The 16,442-nt window shown below is 35.4% G+C and overlaps 1 protein-coding gene and 1 long non-coding RNA gene across 5 annotated transcripts in view; one reads left to right on the top strand and one right to left on the bottom strand.

The window, feature by feature from the left end:
* Window positions 1-16,442, bottom strand: part of ADGRB3 (adhesion G protein-coupled receptor B3) — a 711,230-nt gene that overhangs the window by 396,640 nt on the left and 298,148 nt on the right. For all 4 annotated transcript variants that reach the window (XM_038554438.1, XM_038554440.1, XM_038554441.1 and 1 more), the window contains 2 exons: window positions 12,262-12,426; window positions 11,646-11,810 (listed from right to left, as the gene is read on the bottom strand). In XM_038554438.1, coding sequence (XP_038410366.1) covers window positions 11,646-11,810; window positions 12,262-12,426 — 330 coding nt within the window. The remainder of the gene's footprint in view (window positions 1-11,645; window positions 11,811-12,261; window positions 12,427-16,442) is intronic.
* LOC111098305 lies at window positions 6,030-13,542 on the top strand. The gene is made up of 3 exons (XR_005367900.1): window positions 6,030-6,133; window positions 7,460-7,519; window positions 11,610-13,542. It is a non-coding gene; the product is annotated as an uncharacterized LOC111098305 (long non-coding RNA).

Here is a 16,442-nt window from a genome sequence, read left to right as displayed (position 1 = left end):
AAATATATATTATAATTATAATATATAATATATATATTTAAAGGTACAGTACTTGGGAAAAAAGAAAATTTCTTCTTTTCCAGTAAGTACGACGTTTAGTGACAAAACCAGCCTCACTTACAAGGCCTTTCAATCAGACATCTTACCTCAACTTCCATCCTCTCCACATTCAGCACCCCTGCCCCCATACACTGACCCCTTTGATGCTTCTCTGATACTCCAGGAAGGCTTCAACCTCAGAGCTTGTACACTTGCTCTTTCTTTCCAGGATGTCCCTCCCTCTCTTGCCCAAATGTCTGCATGGTTTGTGTCTGCACTGCCTTTAATCTTTGGTGAAATCTTGCCTTTTCAGGGATTTCCTGACTTCTCTCAAAAACTCACATACCTTCTGTTTTATTTTCATCCAAAATGCCTGTTAATCTTATAACTCATACACCTTTTTTTCTAATTTTCTTATTTTGCATAATTATTATGTGTTTGTTTATTGCTTTCTCCTGCTAGAATGTGCACCATGAAGACAATAGTTTTTCTGTTTTGTTTCACTCCTAGAGCACATAGTACTTACAAGTCTAGTAAATGATAGATGGATTAACTATAGACATATATTTTAAACTAACAATTACCAAATATTTCCTAAAAAATCTCTTTTTCCATTACCTCAGTACTTAAGATGACAGAGAATGAGGATGATTCTGCAAGGAACAGTGGACAGTGTGTGTAAGTGTATGTGTGTGTGTAAGTAGCAGCATAGGTAGGAATGTTCACTTAGGAAAAGTAAGAGAGGGAGTTGAACTACTATAGTTTTCTTTAAAAATTAGCAAAAATGGGTTTTCCAGGGTACCAGGTATTGACAAAAGTTGACTTTCATAGGGCTATGACTGACTTGGCAAGAGTCCATGGAATCTTGGCCAGAATTCTCTAGTGTGATCTGTATATATCCAACCACAGTACTCAATTATTAATTCCTATTTACCTAATGACAGTCAGTATGGTCTCCCTCACCCAGACCAAAACACAAAACTAGCAAACAAACAAAATCACAGTAATTTTTTAAACTTAAAGAGGTCAACAAACTTTGTTTTTCTCCACCATCAATTCATAAAGCTTTGGATTCATTGTGCTTCTCTCCATTGTAGATGGAGAGACACAGTACACAAATACTAAGAAAGGAAGATGACAGGGAATCATAGATTCAAATTTGCAAATTTGCAGGATTTTCAGCTTTTTAGTAGCAATGTCAAATCCCACTTCTGCTTTAAATATTTTGACAAAGGTGATTTGGCATCCATTGAAGATTATATTCATAAAAAGTTTACTCCAGAAAATAAGTGTACTTGTGCTCATACCAAAAGCAAAACAGCCCATATATTATAATACAATTTTATTTTCTTCCATCTTAGGCTTGTGAAGCCCCCAGGAGGAAACTTTTTGGGCTCTCAAAAGTGCCACTTGTGGAATTCATTCATTCCACAGATATTTACTAAGCACCCATAATGTGCCAATTACTTTATAAGATACTGCATGGGAAAAAAACAAACAAGAATAGTCAAGGTCTCTCAACTTCCATGAGGGTGATGGAGACAATAAGGGGAGAAATTATAATACAGTGGGATGCCCACTGTGATCTGAGAAGTCCTGGCTGCTCTAGGAATACTTTAGGGGAAAGTATGTAATTGGAAGATTTCCAAAAGAAATTTCCAAGTTGAAGTGTAAAGGATAAGTAGGAGTTGGCCAGTGAGGAAGGGAAAAGTGTGCCTTGGGAACCACATGTGGGAAGACCCAGGCAGCAAGGAGAACCTGGTATGTCCAAAAAATTGGGAAAACTTCAGAATGGCTAGAGGACAAATTTGGGGATAAGTAGAGGTGGGTAATTATGGGAGTCGGAGGGGTGATAAATGATAAGATAAACTAGGAGTTTGAATATAAGGGCAAGCAAAATTTGTTACAATGTGTTGAATGCTATACATGCAGTTTGGGGAATGGATTGAAAGAAAGTGAGACTAAAGTCAGGGGGTCCTATGACAACCTAAATGGGATAGTTAGGGAAGGGGCATGGTATCACAGGAAGTGGCAACTGGAAGGGGGTGAATTAAAAAATATCTAGTACAGAAAATGCGCTCAGCTCCATGGCTGCACATAGAGGGTGAAGAAGAGAGAGAAATAAAAGATGAAAGTTGGGTTTCCAGGAAAAGGGCTGGCTGTGCTCCATCCAGGCTTCAGTTAGAGCGGGTGAGGAAGATACCAGTTGGGAGGGAATATGCTGAAAATAGTTTTGAGTTTGAGGTATATGAGCAACTCTTGATATTATCGAAAAGACAGTTGGTTACAGAGCTAATGCTCAAGACAAAAACGTAAGCTAAAGAGACAGATTTGTGCTGTTGTTTCTTCTTCAATACTATGTATATTTTGTAAATTAGAAAATACATAATTAGCTTACATCCCTATGCTCAAAATAAAAGCATATTATTGTAGGGTAATATGAAGGGCTTATTTTTTAAGCCTTAGCAAAATGGAACAGCAACTCTGTTCATCAGCTGAAAGATGCCACTGTTTGCTATCACTAGTGCGAAGATTATAAAAACCCATTTGTAAGATACAACGGTACTTGAAGTCACAAGTATGTAGTTAGCATGCTGTCTTAAAACAAGGTAGCAATTACTTAGTGATTAGCTGTTAATCTGTCTATTCAAACTGATTTTCTGTCTCTTAAAAATAGCAAAAATTATACAGGGCTTAAATCAATTTGATGTGGAAAATTAGTTTTCACCCCTATGCTAGAATTTCAGCATTAAAGAGAAATTGATTCTACACTGTAGAGTTGGCATGCAAGGGAAAAAAAGAAAGAAAAAGAGAAAAAGAGAAAGAAAAAATAAAAAAAAAATGCACTACCCATGACCCCAATTTCAGATTTCACTGGCTGGCAATTCATTAATTCTTATGTTTTGGGAATTCCCTATGCTGAGGGACACAGAGGTGAATGAGATAGTCTATGTGCTCACACAGCTTACAGCTCTAATTTCAGCAGGGAACACACTCATGTAAAGAATTCATGGTGCTGCTTAGGTCTTAGGGGAAAAGAAGGGCGCTTATCGAACGTGTTTTGTAATAACATTTCTCACATAGAAATGGTTTTTATCAGTGTCAGGTTGAAAGAATGTACAATTATAACAGCAATATGCATGTATCACTATGACTTAGGCACTCTTTCAAGTGCATTACATTTTTAAATTCATCTCATTCTCATAAGAATGAAGTAGATACAATTATTAAATCTCTTTTTAAACATGAAGAGACTAAAGCATAGAGAAATCACTCCACGAGGAGGTGGTCCGTAGACCCTTGTCAATCAAACAAGTCTCTCAGTCCATTCTCTGAGAATCTTACACTCTCAGCAAGATTTGTTGTAGTGGTTAACAAGGCATTTATATATTTTGCAAGAATTTGTCTCTAAGTCTCAAAGGTAGCAAACCATAAACTTTAAATTCATTAGGAGACAATGTGTGTTGCATTGCCTGTTTGAGGATTAGATAGTGTTTTTTACATACACACCGTGGAAAAAATCTGATTAACCTAGTTTTAATCTTGTATTGCAATTTAAGCAGACAAGGTCACTGTAGTTCCAACCTGTCAACAAGATTAATTTTTTTTTTAAAGATAGCTAACACTAATTGTGAGGAATAGTTCTTTCTTTTTTTAATATGAGGAATAGTTCTAAATAACAATTTGCTAACTTAATGTGAGACAGTTTTATATTGGGGTACACTTGGTGTTTCTGCTAGAGAATTGCATTTATTTGCCTTTTTATATTAGCGTAGGAACTGTTGAGGATAACTGTGCATCATCACCTTTTCCAGGTCACGGAACATGTAGAAAATGGTAACATTTGGAGGCACACTAGGGTAACGGGCAAGACTACTCTAGGCTGGAGGCCGCAGGCCACAGCCTCCTGTCTTGCCAGCTGCCCTGAGGTCTTCAAAATCTCTATTTGCGTATACCTGAGACCAATCCTAGCCTGACAGGTGGCTATGTGACAGCCTTGAGGAGCTCTGATCTAAATATGGGGCTGAGATTTAGGGAAATTGAGTAACTTACTATAAAAATACATATTTTTCTTACCTCCAACATCTCAATGACTTATTTCTAAAGAAGGAAGGTTCATGACACAAATTGCAACTACAAAATAAAAATAGCATATTGTGCTAAAAATGACTATTCAAATTCTACTTAGGTAAACTAATAGCATTTTGAAAGAGTAAAATCATTATAAAATGTAAGGCATTACTATCATAGTCATTTTGAAATTTGTATTCACATACTTTTACACAAATCATTGTATTTTCTATTGTATATTGTACTTTATACAAATGGTCCAATCACAATGTTTATGATATGGAATAAAAACATTCAAAAGAGCATATGATATGCCTAATGGCCTACATTCAACTAGGTTCAATGCAGAGGTGTTTTGGGAATCTGAAAATAGATAACTCATCTGTAATGGGCTGGAATTCCAGTTAAGAGATATAATGATATATAATAATAAAATATAGCAATATATAATATGGGAAGCACAAAGAAAATCTATAGGGGTTCAAAGAAGAAAGCAGCTATGAAATAGTGGGAGAAATAAAAATGATTAAAGGAAGAGACACTTTTAATGGGCCGACCTCCCAAGATGCTTCCATGTTACCAGGCGAAGAGGGAAGCAGGACTGGGATACTTGGGAGCCCAGGTGAATAACAGTGCAAGCAACAGAGAGTAAGGACAGAATATGTGCTTCCATACCCAGTCACCAGGGATGGGATCCATTATGCTATGTATATGTTTTATCTGTAAATGAGAAGAGAGTGATGACCCTAGAAAGGAAATCAACTGATAGATGGGGATACTAGAATCCCAGGTATTCCAGTATGCAGTGAATCGGGCGAGTCATAAGGAGCCACAGCACTTTTTTTTTTTTTTTTCTCTTTGAACGAGAGAGTCCATGATGAAGGTCACAAAAAGGGGAGGATAATCAGATAAACTTATCTGGAAGAGACTAGAAAAGGTGGCTTTTGCAATAATATGGGTATTGGACAAAGAGGCCCTAGACTGGAATTATTTAATAATTATAATTACCTATAGCATTTTATAATTTCATACTTGAAATGATCCCGAGCACATATTATTATCCCCATTTTGCATATGAGGACACTGAGGTCCAAAGCCGAACTTTGACTCCATATCCCAGGCTCTTTATGTCGCACTGCCCCTCCCCACTAGCAGGCAGTGTCCAGAGGAAGAGAAAGCAGGCCCACTAAAGAAAGATTTCATGGAGGTGGAATCCATCATGAGGAAAGGTAAGAATTAGAAATAACTTTAGCTGACAAGACAGATTTGGCAGTCAGACAGAAAAGCTCTCCTGCTGACACTGAGGATGATGGGCTATCCCAGGTGGAAAGCTTTATCACATGTTTGCAATGGATGAGGCATAAAGATGCAGATTTGTGGGCACTGTTCACAAGTGATAGTTGAAGAGAAAGAGGAGGAGAGAGAGCAACCAAAGAGCACCAGGGCAGGATCTTAGGTTTGTTCACAAGTCAGGACATACAAAGAGTGGGATATAAGTGAGGATGATAAACATTAAGGACTAATACTAAAGTTTAGTGTCTTGTAAACTTTAAACCCAAAGAGTAGTTTCACTAATTGCATTAATTTTTAATTTTAGTAATTTAGAAATAATGAAGTGGTTCCTAAAATAGGTTTCTTTTTGTTATAAAAGCAATGTCAGGTGAAATGAAGAAATAAAGGATAGTAAAAAGTGCTGCTTAAATTTTCTGTTTTGAATTGAGAATGATCAGCATATTGCCCAATATTTCTAAATTGGACCAGGTAGGGTAATATAAGATTAAAATAAATTGTTATTTAGATTTCTGCTGTGACAGAAGCTGCGAGACTTTTTCCCAAAGTCTCAACTGATGAGCAACCTGATAAGACAAATTATGACAATAATTATCTCCATAGCAACAGGTTTGAATACTGGACATATAGTACTATCTGGTATACACGTGGAATATTTTAGACTCCAGTGGTTCTTCCTTAATTCTGCCTATAAAATTAAGCTGATTTGTTGCAGAACTGCAGCCTGGAGTAGGTAATAAAACCCATGTTTTTGAGGAGGATCAGATACTTTCTTAGATATTTATTAAACAATAGGTGCTCTCTCTTGCTTATGGAGTATCTTCAAGTTCTAATTTATTTTCCTATTTTTTAGAATGTATCTGGGGTGCCTTGGCATGAGTAAATAGAACATTTAGATGAAAGAAGTCAATACCAAGTGCCACCTACTCTCAACACTGAACTCAGTAGTTGGTTTTAGGCAAATCACTGGTGTGAACACTTGGGTGCAACATTGTTTGCTATGTTCAAAAATCTTCAGTGAAAACATCTGCCTTAACCTTTAGAAACTGAATAAGTAATAATGTAATTCCTTAGAGGGTAAACACATAATGTTTGATAGAAAAATAATAAAAATCCCAATGGAGTAGGAGCTTCCTAAAAGCACTATTAGTGATTACTCTTGTGGTTTGGAATGAAAGAGGTAGAGCAGGTGCCAATTTGTATGTGAATATTTCAATATAGAGTAGTATACATTTTTTCCCCTTAAAAAAAGTAAATTTTACACTCACATATTGGGGTTTCTAATAATGATTACGTTTAGCTTTAAAATGCTAAATCCACAAGATTTATAATGCTGACTTATTAACTAGTTAAACTCATCTCTATCAAAGACAAACATAGTGATGGTGATTAATTCACCACTCCTCCAACTGGGAACTGAGGAAAGAATAAGCCAATCAGAGCTAAGACCTCATTCTGCTCTCTGACACTTGCCCCCCTCCAAATATTATAAACCTGTGTAAGTATATAGTAGCTAATAGCCTGGAGGATAAGAGGCAGTGAGGAAGAGAGCTGCTAGAGATGGCAGGACTACGAATATCTAGTGTCCTGGTAGTGTACAGCTCTATTTCAAACATGTTCCAATGATACCCACGTTGTTTCTTCTGCTCTCCACGGAACAGGAGCAATAAGAACTGGAAACTGAAAATCTGAAAATGACTAAATCATCTCTTTTGGTCCACAAAAACTAATCAATAGCCGAATTTTTTCTTATTATTATTATTATTATTATTATTATTATTTTTAAGTAACAACTATAAAGAGATCTTACTTTGGTTGAAGAATGAGTTGGTTAGGGATACTTGAAACAGATTGCCTGTATTAATTTACTACAGGAACAATCCCTCATTATTTGTGAAATGGTATGACAAAATAAAATCTACAATCTTGTTTAGTAGAGATCTCAATTTTGACCAGTGTAGCTGAGGTGGAGGACTGTTTTCCACCTTTTTGTTAATTTTATCACCTAATTTTTACTTATTTATTTATTTATTTATTTACTTATTTGTTTTTACTATAGGCCACTGCAACCCAAAGGTTAATCTGCAAAGGGTAATCTGCAGTATCATCAACATCACATGTGAGTTTGTTAGAAATGCAAATTTGAAGGCCCATACTGGACCTACTGAATCAGAATCTCGGGGGTTTGGTTTTAGGAACCTGTGTTTTAACAAGCTCTCTGGGTGATTCTTAGGTGTGCTAAAATTTGAAAGCACAAGTTCAGACAATGAGTAGAGGCATTCAAAGACGACATGAGCTCAAAATAAGCAAGCTTTGTGATTCTTCCTACCAAAGCTAAATTAAAAGAAAATCAATCAGAAACTAAATGAAATCTCTCTTGGTCTTCAGAGAAGACATAATCCCATTGGACAGCAACCTTACAGAGATAAGGAACAGTCAGTCTCAGAATGGCATTTCTCCTAAGTGGGGAGGGGGCTTATAGTCACCCTATCACAGGGCACAAATTCCAATATGAATGCAGTACAATATTTAAGACAAGTTTGGGATTACAAACATTACCGTTGACTAGCTTTGGTATGAATACTAAAGAGTTAAATATCACAATCATTGCTACATCTCTTGTCTAAGTTGCTATTACTGTATATATTATGATATGGATCTCTTATTTCCCAAGTATTTCTCAGCACATTCAACCTGTGAAAATATTCATTCACCATTTGCATGCAGTAAAGCAACTGTTAACTGCCAAAAGGACATTTTATGTATAAATTAAGATTAAATTCTACCCATGAATGGTACATCCCAACTAGCATTACTCCTAATGACTAAAGAATAGTAGATCCAAGAATTGGTGCTATATGAATAGTCAGCCCCTCTCCTGGGAACAGAGCAAGGAGGTTCCCAGGAAGCCTGCAAGGTTACATAGGCCAATCCATATCAGTAGCATTTGCCTTCTGAAGGATATTAACCAGGGAAATATTTGGGAAAAAATACAGAGCCTAAAAATAGTATGTTTTCAAACTTTAGCAACACAAATTCTGAGAAGCTATTACCTTTCTACTATTTTAACCTTCAAAGTCTAGATGAACAATGAGATTGAAATCAATGAAATCATTATTTGGTGAATTTGGACAATTAAAAAATTAGGCATTTTTCTCTCTTGTAGCTACTCTATTCTTCAACAAACTATTTAAAATATACATATATAACTTTTTCATTCCTCTAATTCTCTTTTCTTATGAAGACAAAACATCATATTTTTGGTAATGAAGCTCTTTTTAATAAGTATACTTTATCTATTTACCAGCAAAAAAATCTTATTTTGGGAAAAATATTTTTCATTTTCCATTTTTAGTACACATCGTAACAGCTTTTGATTAAATCCAGATGATTAATCATTATTGTCATTAATTATCCAGACAAAGATGTGCGTATATTATATTTCTCCTTCCTGACAACAGAGGATCTCTTGGCAAACTTGATTAATTTGTTTTGCATCCAAATTAAGTGAAGCATAAAAATAAATACTGTAGTTTCCAGCAATCTGAAGAAAAATTAAGAATAAACAGTATGAAAAATAATACTAGGAAAAAAACACATCGTTTTAAAAGAAACATTTTTTCAGGCTTTGTCAGTGACAAAAATAGAAAAATGCCTTAGTAACTATTGAAAAAATTTAAAAGTCTTCTCAATTTATATTGTCAATATGAGAATTTGGAGCAATATAATGTGGAAATTAGGATTGCTTCTTATCATTTTGAGTTCACATGGCCTTAAGAATTAACAAAACTAATTTTAGATCTTTTTTAAGGTCTGAAAAATCCTACTGACATGTCATTACTCTCAGAGTCCAGTACACTGGACACAAAAATAATATATATTGACCACAGAGAAGTGATTGTGCAGAGTTGGAATGCCAATATATAAATCAAATCCACTATGGAAAACGGAGTTATTTATAAATCCTGCTCTCTTGACAAAATAATGTGGGAATGAGATGACTGCACGTAGAAAAGATAGAGGATAAACAGAAAAGAAATCTTTATCTTGGTAAAAAACACTCTATACAGAGGCAGGGACATATTTGAAATGAATAATTTTTGATGGATAATGCTGATTCATATACAGGTACCGGTTTAGGATATTTTCAAAAGCTTGGTAATATATTAATTCACTCTATTCCTGTATAAGCACTAGTTTGTAAATTATTTAGCTGATTCAATAATTCATTTTAGTTTGAAAATGTTATTTATATACTTGGTAGTTTTAAAAGATTTCAAATATTATTGAAGAGAATAAAATGAAAATGTTAAGGTTAATACCAAATGTATATATACCACAATATACACCACCAATATATAACATACATAAAATATAAAATAATTATAGCTTTATATGACGGTTTTTCAAACTGCCTTAAATCATGAAAGCCAGCAAACAAACCTAGCATATAAGGTATAATATCCTTTTAGTAAATAGATACGTAAAATGTTTTTTAAACAGCAGGTGGCAATCTTTGTAAATATGACTGCAGCAACACCATTTTAACTCTATGTACACAGATGAAAGACAGTTTTAAAAGACCAGTTATGAACATTGGTATGCTTACACTAGTTTAGATACCTTCAAGTATTAAAAGGGTCTTATTTATTTATTTATTTTTTTTTAAGTTTTTTTTTATTTATTTATTTATGATAGTCACAGAGAGAGAGAGAAGCAGAGACATAGGCAGAGGGAGAAGCAGGCTCCATGCACCGGGAGCCCGACGCGGGATTCGATCTTGGGTCTCCAGGATCACGCCCTGAGCCAAAGGCAGGCGCCAAACCGCTGCGCCACCCAGGGATCCCAAGGGTCTTATTTAATTATGACTACTGTCCTAATGGAATTTCTTCCTGGTCATATAATGTTCTTGTTTAATACTTAATTCTTATGCACCCCAGGAGGAATTTCACAGTACTTACCTTTGGTAGGTCTCCTCAACAAAATCCTATTTGTTGGTTCCTTCTTATAGTTTTGAATGATTTGGCCTTAAGAATTAACAAAGCTAATTTTAGATCTTTTCTAAGCTCTAAAAAAATCCTCTTGACATATTGTTACTGTTAGAGTCCAGTATGGACTGACTGAATTCTGACTATGGAGAAATACAAAGTTTTGACTCAGGGATATCACTTAGAATGACTTGTTTTGTTGTTGTTGTTCTCTAAATTGATGTAGTCACGTTTGGTAGAGACAGAAATCCACTGCTTTCTGAACTGAAAAGGAACCTCAAATACCTGTTCTTTCCATACCTACTGGAACCACACAGTCAGAGGAGAGAAGCTAGCCTGCCTACAAAGCATTACTTGCAGCACATGGACTCTAACAGGGTCTTCAAATGCTTTCAGTTCAGCACTTGCTTTATACCCAGCAGTGAAACTTAGAAATTTCACCCTATCATCTTTCTAGCATGTTTATAACAATTTTGCCTATGATATCATTCTAAAATCCTAATTTTCATTTATTTGAGTTCTCAATAGATCAATAATACTTATGGAATGTATGCACAATTTGGAAGGAATTTATCATTAATGATTTTTTAAATAATAGATGATCAATAATCTGGGCAGTTTTTGACCTTGCCTTTTTTTTCTATGCTTATATGTAAGATCCTTTATTGTAGCAGTATTTCCATTCTTTCACTACTAATTAAGACCTTAGATTTTCATTTTAAAATGTGTGCCTTGTAGTAGAAAATGGCACAAGGGCAAGGAAATAGGGATGTCCAAAGTCCTACGTGGAGCTGGATTAACAGCAGATTTTAAAAGTTTCTAAATTTCAAAAGCATCCCTTTATTTTCTCACTTAGCTATCTACCACGTCTTTCTATTTCTACTATGAATAATCTAAGGCAACTGGTTTTGTGTTCTCAGTAAACAAATATTTCATGAACATAGTGAAAAAAATTGTTCCCCAAACCAATTTAAATCCTATCTAGGTATGTTATTGTTCAATGTGGCTTCCTTCGTATTGTTACATTTTTCAACGTGATTTTGCAGCAAATAATTTAAAAACCCACGGAAGAAATAGTCTATGACACATAAACAGAGGAAACCTCATAGGTTATGGAAACAAATAAATTGCCACTTATTGTTAGCAGTCCTCCAACTGAGGAAATGTTGCCCTTAATGATGATAGTTTTATTTTACTCCCTTTTTTTTTTTTTAATAACAGAATATTTCCATTAGGATCATCTCAGTTCATTCTCACCAGGACAACGTTGCTCACTGCATCTTCTCACTTCTTCACCTGTGCCTTCACATTGCTGCCCTGTTACTGCAGCACCTTGACAAGTCCTCATTCGCCTTTCCCAGCCGCCATCACAGGATTTGGAACATCCGCTCCAATGACCCCACTGATTCCACTGACCATTTGCTGAAAGAAATGTGTCATGGTCAATGGCAGTAGCCTACTGCAACTGTTTTAGGAATTTGAAAATCTGAGGACCATTATTGTTTGTTTAGTTTTTATTAGTCTACCACGATGAATAAGCCCTATTCAAACATTTGACTTGCTAGTCAAAGATAGAGCACTGTGAGTGTCACAAGTTTATATAAGTTTGTCAGAATCTTCAAATGGACACTGAAACTTATTTGTAAAAAGTGCAAGTTCAGTGCTGACCTGGATCAACTTAATCTAGATTTAATCTAAGAATCTCCAGAATTTTGTTGCTTTATTACTGTGACATATAGTAGAATGAGCTCTAGTACAATTGATTTCATTTACCAGAATACATAATTATCTAATTATTCCATGACTGCCTCACATGGTTCTGTCACATTTTATAAATGGCAGGCATTCTTTAAATGTAGTGATCAGGCCTCACCTGTACACTCAGGGTTATAGCACTCTCTGCTTTCTGCCCATGGCCCTCTGCATTCAGAGCCCCCATGAGCTGCTGCAGTACACTGCCTGCTTCTCTGCTGGGTCCCATTCGAGCATGTCACTGAGCACTGACTCCATGGACTCCACTCTTGCCACTGTCCATCAACTGCCAAAGCAGATAGAGAGACACTGTAAGGAGATATTCCAATAGAGAAGGCTGTAGAGAAAGTACAAGTAAAATTAACCTTGGAGATGAGTCCCAACCAAGGGACTCTCAGTGAATACAATGGAAAATCATACTGGCACTAGATTCTTTTACTACCCTACCCCCCAAACTACTATTACCTTATTTTCTCACTTCTATTTCCTTTTATGTATCCAATATCTCTTTTGAGCCACTTATTGCTTCAAAATACGTATTGATTAGTCAATAATGCAAGACCTTGGGCTAGGAGGCAAGTACACAGAGCAGTGAATGAAATAAATACTGACCAATAACTCATAGAGCTCATGTTTTAAAGAAGAAACCCCTATAACGAGTTAAGCACTTAATAACATGTTAAATTAATTATATAGTGCTGCTTCAAAGGATAATTTAAAGACATTTTAAGAGCTTGGAGGGCCTGGGGAGTCTTCCTTGACAAAGCAAATTTTCAGACAAGCCTTGAAGAATAATAAGGGATAATGTAATAAATGTTATGAGAAATACAGAAATTAAAAGATTATGAATCCCACCCTCAAAAATCTTGTAATTTAGTAGAAGAATACATTATGCAGACAAATAAGTAAATAAAAGGTTAAAAGCAGTAACATCTTAATATGGTACATAAAGCCTTTCAGATGGCACATCATAACTACTTAGGGATAATTATGTTAGATTAATATGGTAAGATTTGGATAATTTAGACAACAGAGACAGCATTCACAAAGGCATAATCCCATAGGCCACAAAATGTAAGTATGCAAAGGAATCAGGCAAAAATATTTACCCAATTTAGAATGCATAAACTAGAATATAAGTGTTATAAATGCACTCATATATGACTGTCTACTTTTCCCCATGTCATTCCATGGTACTTAGTTTCATTATAGTGAAAAAGAATTCATCATAAATCCAAAGTTCCAACATAAGATGATACTGCTGTGAAAACCTATCCACCCATCCAAACAAACCAAAAAGCTTAGCAGAATATGTGTAAGTGCTGTCAGCCTAATTTCAGGCTTTGAAAGTAGCTATTAAGAAAGAAGATTGTTTAATAGGTATCTAGATCTACTTAATAAACCCTTTGTGAGATTAAAAAATCACAAAATGTCAATTTAATCATCCCATTCATGTAATTTTAGCATTTCACTTTATTAAAAGTATTTGATACAATTCTTATTGGCTGTGTAGTCCATTTGCCAGACAAACAAGAGAAGGCTAGTGAATCAATGGAATATTATAAATTAAGCATTTCCAAGAAGAACATATGCATTATATTTCAGGTATAAATGCTGAGATATTTAAAAATAAAAACTATTCATCACATGATCTGCTTAATATACATTTTTATAACCACTTATCTAAGTACTACGAGGAATAAAGAGACTGCTTTTTTTGTTTGTTTATTGGATGCTTAACTGGGAATCCTTCAGCCCTTGCATTCAGGTTTGCTCTTCACTTGGCTGGGTATGGAGACAACAGAGAAAATCAACCCTCCTCCCTACCATCTACCCATCCCTGTATACTACAGACTTCCATCATATGTAAGAGATATACCCCAGAATCATTGCAAATCAAAAAATTTGAAAATACTTCAAAGCTTTCTTTCTAAAACTGTGTTCCTATTGAAGATAATTAACCTTTTGTTATTTGGTCAGAAAAGCATTACCAATAATTTGGGAAAATGGAAACACTCCGAACCTCTTCTAATGCACTTGTAGGTAAAGAATGACAAAGAAGCTACACTGTGACTCTACTAGACTCTGGGACAACTGTGGTGATAAAGACTCGCCAAGCTCTGTTCTCATGGAACATATACTCTGAGGGGGTGGTGGAGACAGATGGTAAACAAGTAAATAAATGAATGAACAAGAGAGTTTCTGCCAGAACTGTTAAAAAGACAATGTAATTAAAGAGAGCAATGTGATAGGGTATGCTCATCCACGGCTCTCCGGAAAAAACACATGAGAGCCGAGTCCCGAGTCACTAACAGGAGCCAGAAGTATGAAGATCTGGAAAATCTTCACACAAGAGCAGTCCTCAGGTCAAGAAAGTTTTGAGTCTTCCAAAAAAGAGAAAAGGCCAGGACTTGTTAGGGGACTATATGGTAGCCCAGACAAAGGTGATAGTATGATAGATTATGGTATCATCAATCGACATAGAAAGAAGTGGTTGAATTTGCGTTATTTTCCAAACATAGAGCTGATAGGTTGGTAGAAAGGTATAGAAAACCAGAGAATCAAGGTTAACTTTTAGGTTTCTGGCTTACTAAAACAGGTAAATGGTGGACCCTTTTACTGAACTGGGCTAGAATTGGATTCAAATAGGTCAGGGATTTTATAGCCCTGAAATCAAAATGTCTATTTTGAACACATTGAATTTGTGATGACATGATCATAATGCTGGAAGTCCTACATTAAATTAACTTCGTTTGAAACTATACCTCCCAAATGTATTTGAAATGCAATCATCCCTCTTCTCTTTTCCTTTTTTCACCCCCTTTTCTGGAACACTGCTTGTTAATATTGCATTAAAGTACATAATTTCTGGGGAATCCTTGGGTGGCACAGCGGTTTGGCGCCTGCCTTTGGCCCAGGGCACGATCCTGGAGACCCGGGATCGAATCCCACGTCGGGCTCCCGGTGCATGGAGCCTGCTTCTCCCTCTGCCTGTGTCTCTGCCTCTCTCTCTCTCTCTCTGTGACTATCATAAATAAATAAAAAAAATTAAAAAAAAAGTACATAATTTCTTCTATAATGTGCAGCTAGGTTAACACCTTCTTAGACTTTTTCAATTTCTTTGCGTTTCCATCATAAGAATTTCCAGTTGGATTTTTTATAGTGTCATTTTTCAATTTAGAAACTCCAAATGTCTATTACTTTATGAACCATCCTACAAAGGTGACTAAGAATAGAGAACAATAAGGCTGTTTTTTGAAGCCAGGAGAATGCTGAGAGATTAGCCCGTCTTACCATCACGTAATGTGTTTCCTTATACCACAATGTAACCCTGGGGACAGTTAAAGTTTCACTTCAGCAATGTGACACATTACTAGATTTTCTGGATCCAGAATAATTAAAATTGTAAAGGTTAAATTGCTAGATTCCTGGGGTTTACTTTGTTATATGAACTTTCTCCTGCCATATATAGAGTTACAATTGTGTTCACCTGTCTTCCATGTACAGAGGCCTAATTAAATTCAAATATGTTTTAATGAAAATACTGTGTTTCAGTCAATTTTCACATCTTTAGCAATAACTATGACAATACAGAATCAGATGGAGAACAATAGCCACAAGATAAAGCCATGAATATTTTGGATAATAAAACTATCATTTTGGCAACTCTTTTGGGTTGATTATTGCTGACTGATAAGGCTACCATTGGCGGGTAGAGGGTTTGAGGAGAAGAGTTCTGTCCTGTGGTATGGAGGCTATCTGATTTAGTGATGGCAAATTTGGAAAGCTCAAATTTTTACTGAGTTGAGAGTTACTCAGGGAACTGGAAAGATCTCTTGATGGTATTAACACTGAAATGTCAAAAGTCAACCTCTTGGCTTTGGGCATATGCCAAGATGGGCATTTGTCATTTTAAAATAAATCACGAAAGGGGAAAAATCAAAATGAAATATCATTTAAAAAATTAGAATTTAAAATAGAGGCAAGTCATTGTGATAAGGCTAAGAAGAATAAATAGTTGGAAAGTAAGTTAAGACAAAATTTGCTAGAGAAAAAAAATATCAAATAGTAAAAGAAAGCAAGCCAGGATTAATAAAGATACAATTTTTTAAAAATCATATAAACTAAACACTGAAAGATCACCAGAACAATGCTAAAAATCTGAAATGACACAAAGTGACATTAGACCATTAGTACAGTAGACCAGAAAGTTAAGAAGACAAAATGCAAATTAATTAAAGAACAGGTTAATGAGGCAGTATTTGAGTTTCAAATTCTAACATTCTCATGCAGAGACAACCA

The sequence above is a fragment of the Canis lupus genome, chromosome 12 (genome assembly GCF_011100685.1).
Source record: "Canis lupus familiaris isolate Mischka breed German Shepherd chromosome 12, alternate assembly UU_Cfam_GSD_1.0, whole genome shotgun sequence".
In the NCBI taxonomy this organism is placed as follows: domain Eukaryota; kingdom Metazoa; phylum Chordata; class Mammalia; order Carnivora; family Canidae; genus Canis; species Canis lupus.
Note: the sequence above shows the minus strand (reverse complement) of the source record. Positions and strands in the feature narration are given on the sequence as shown.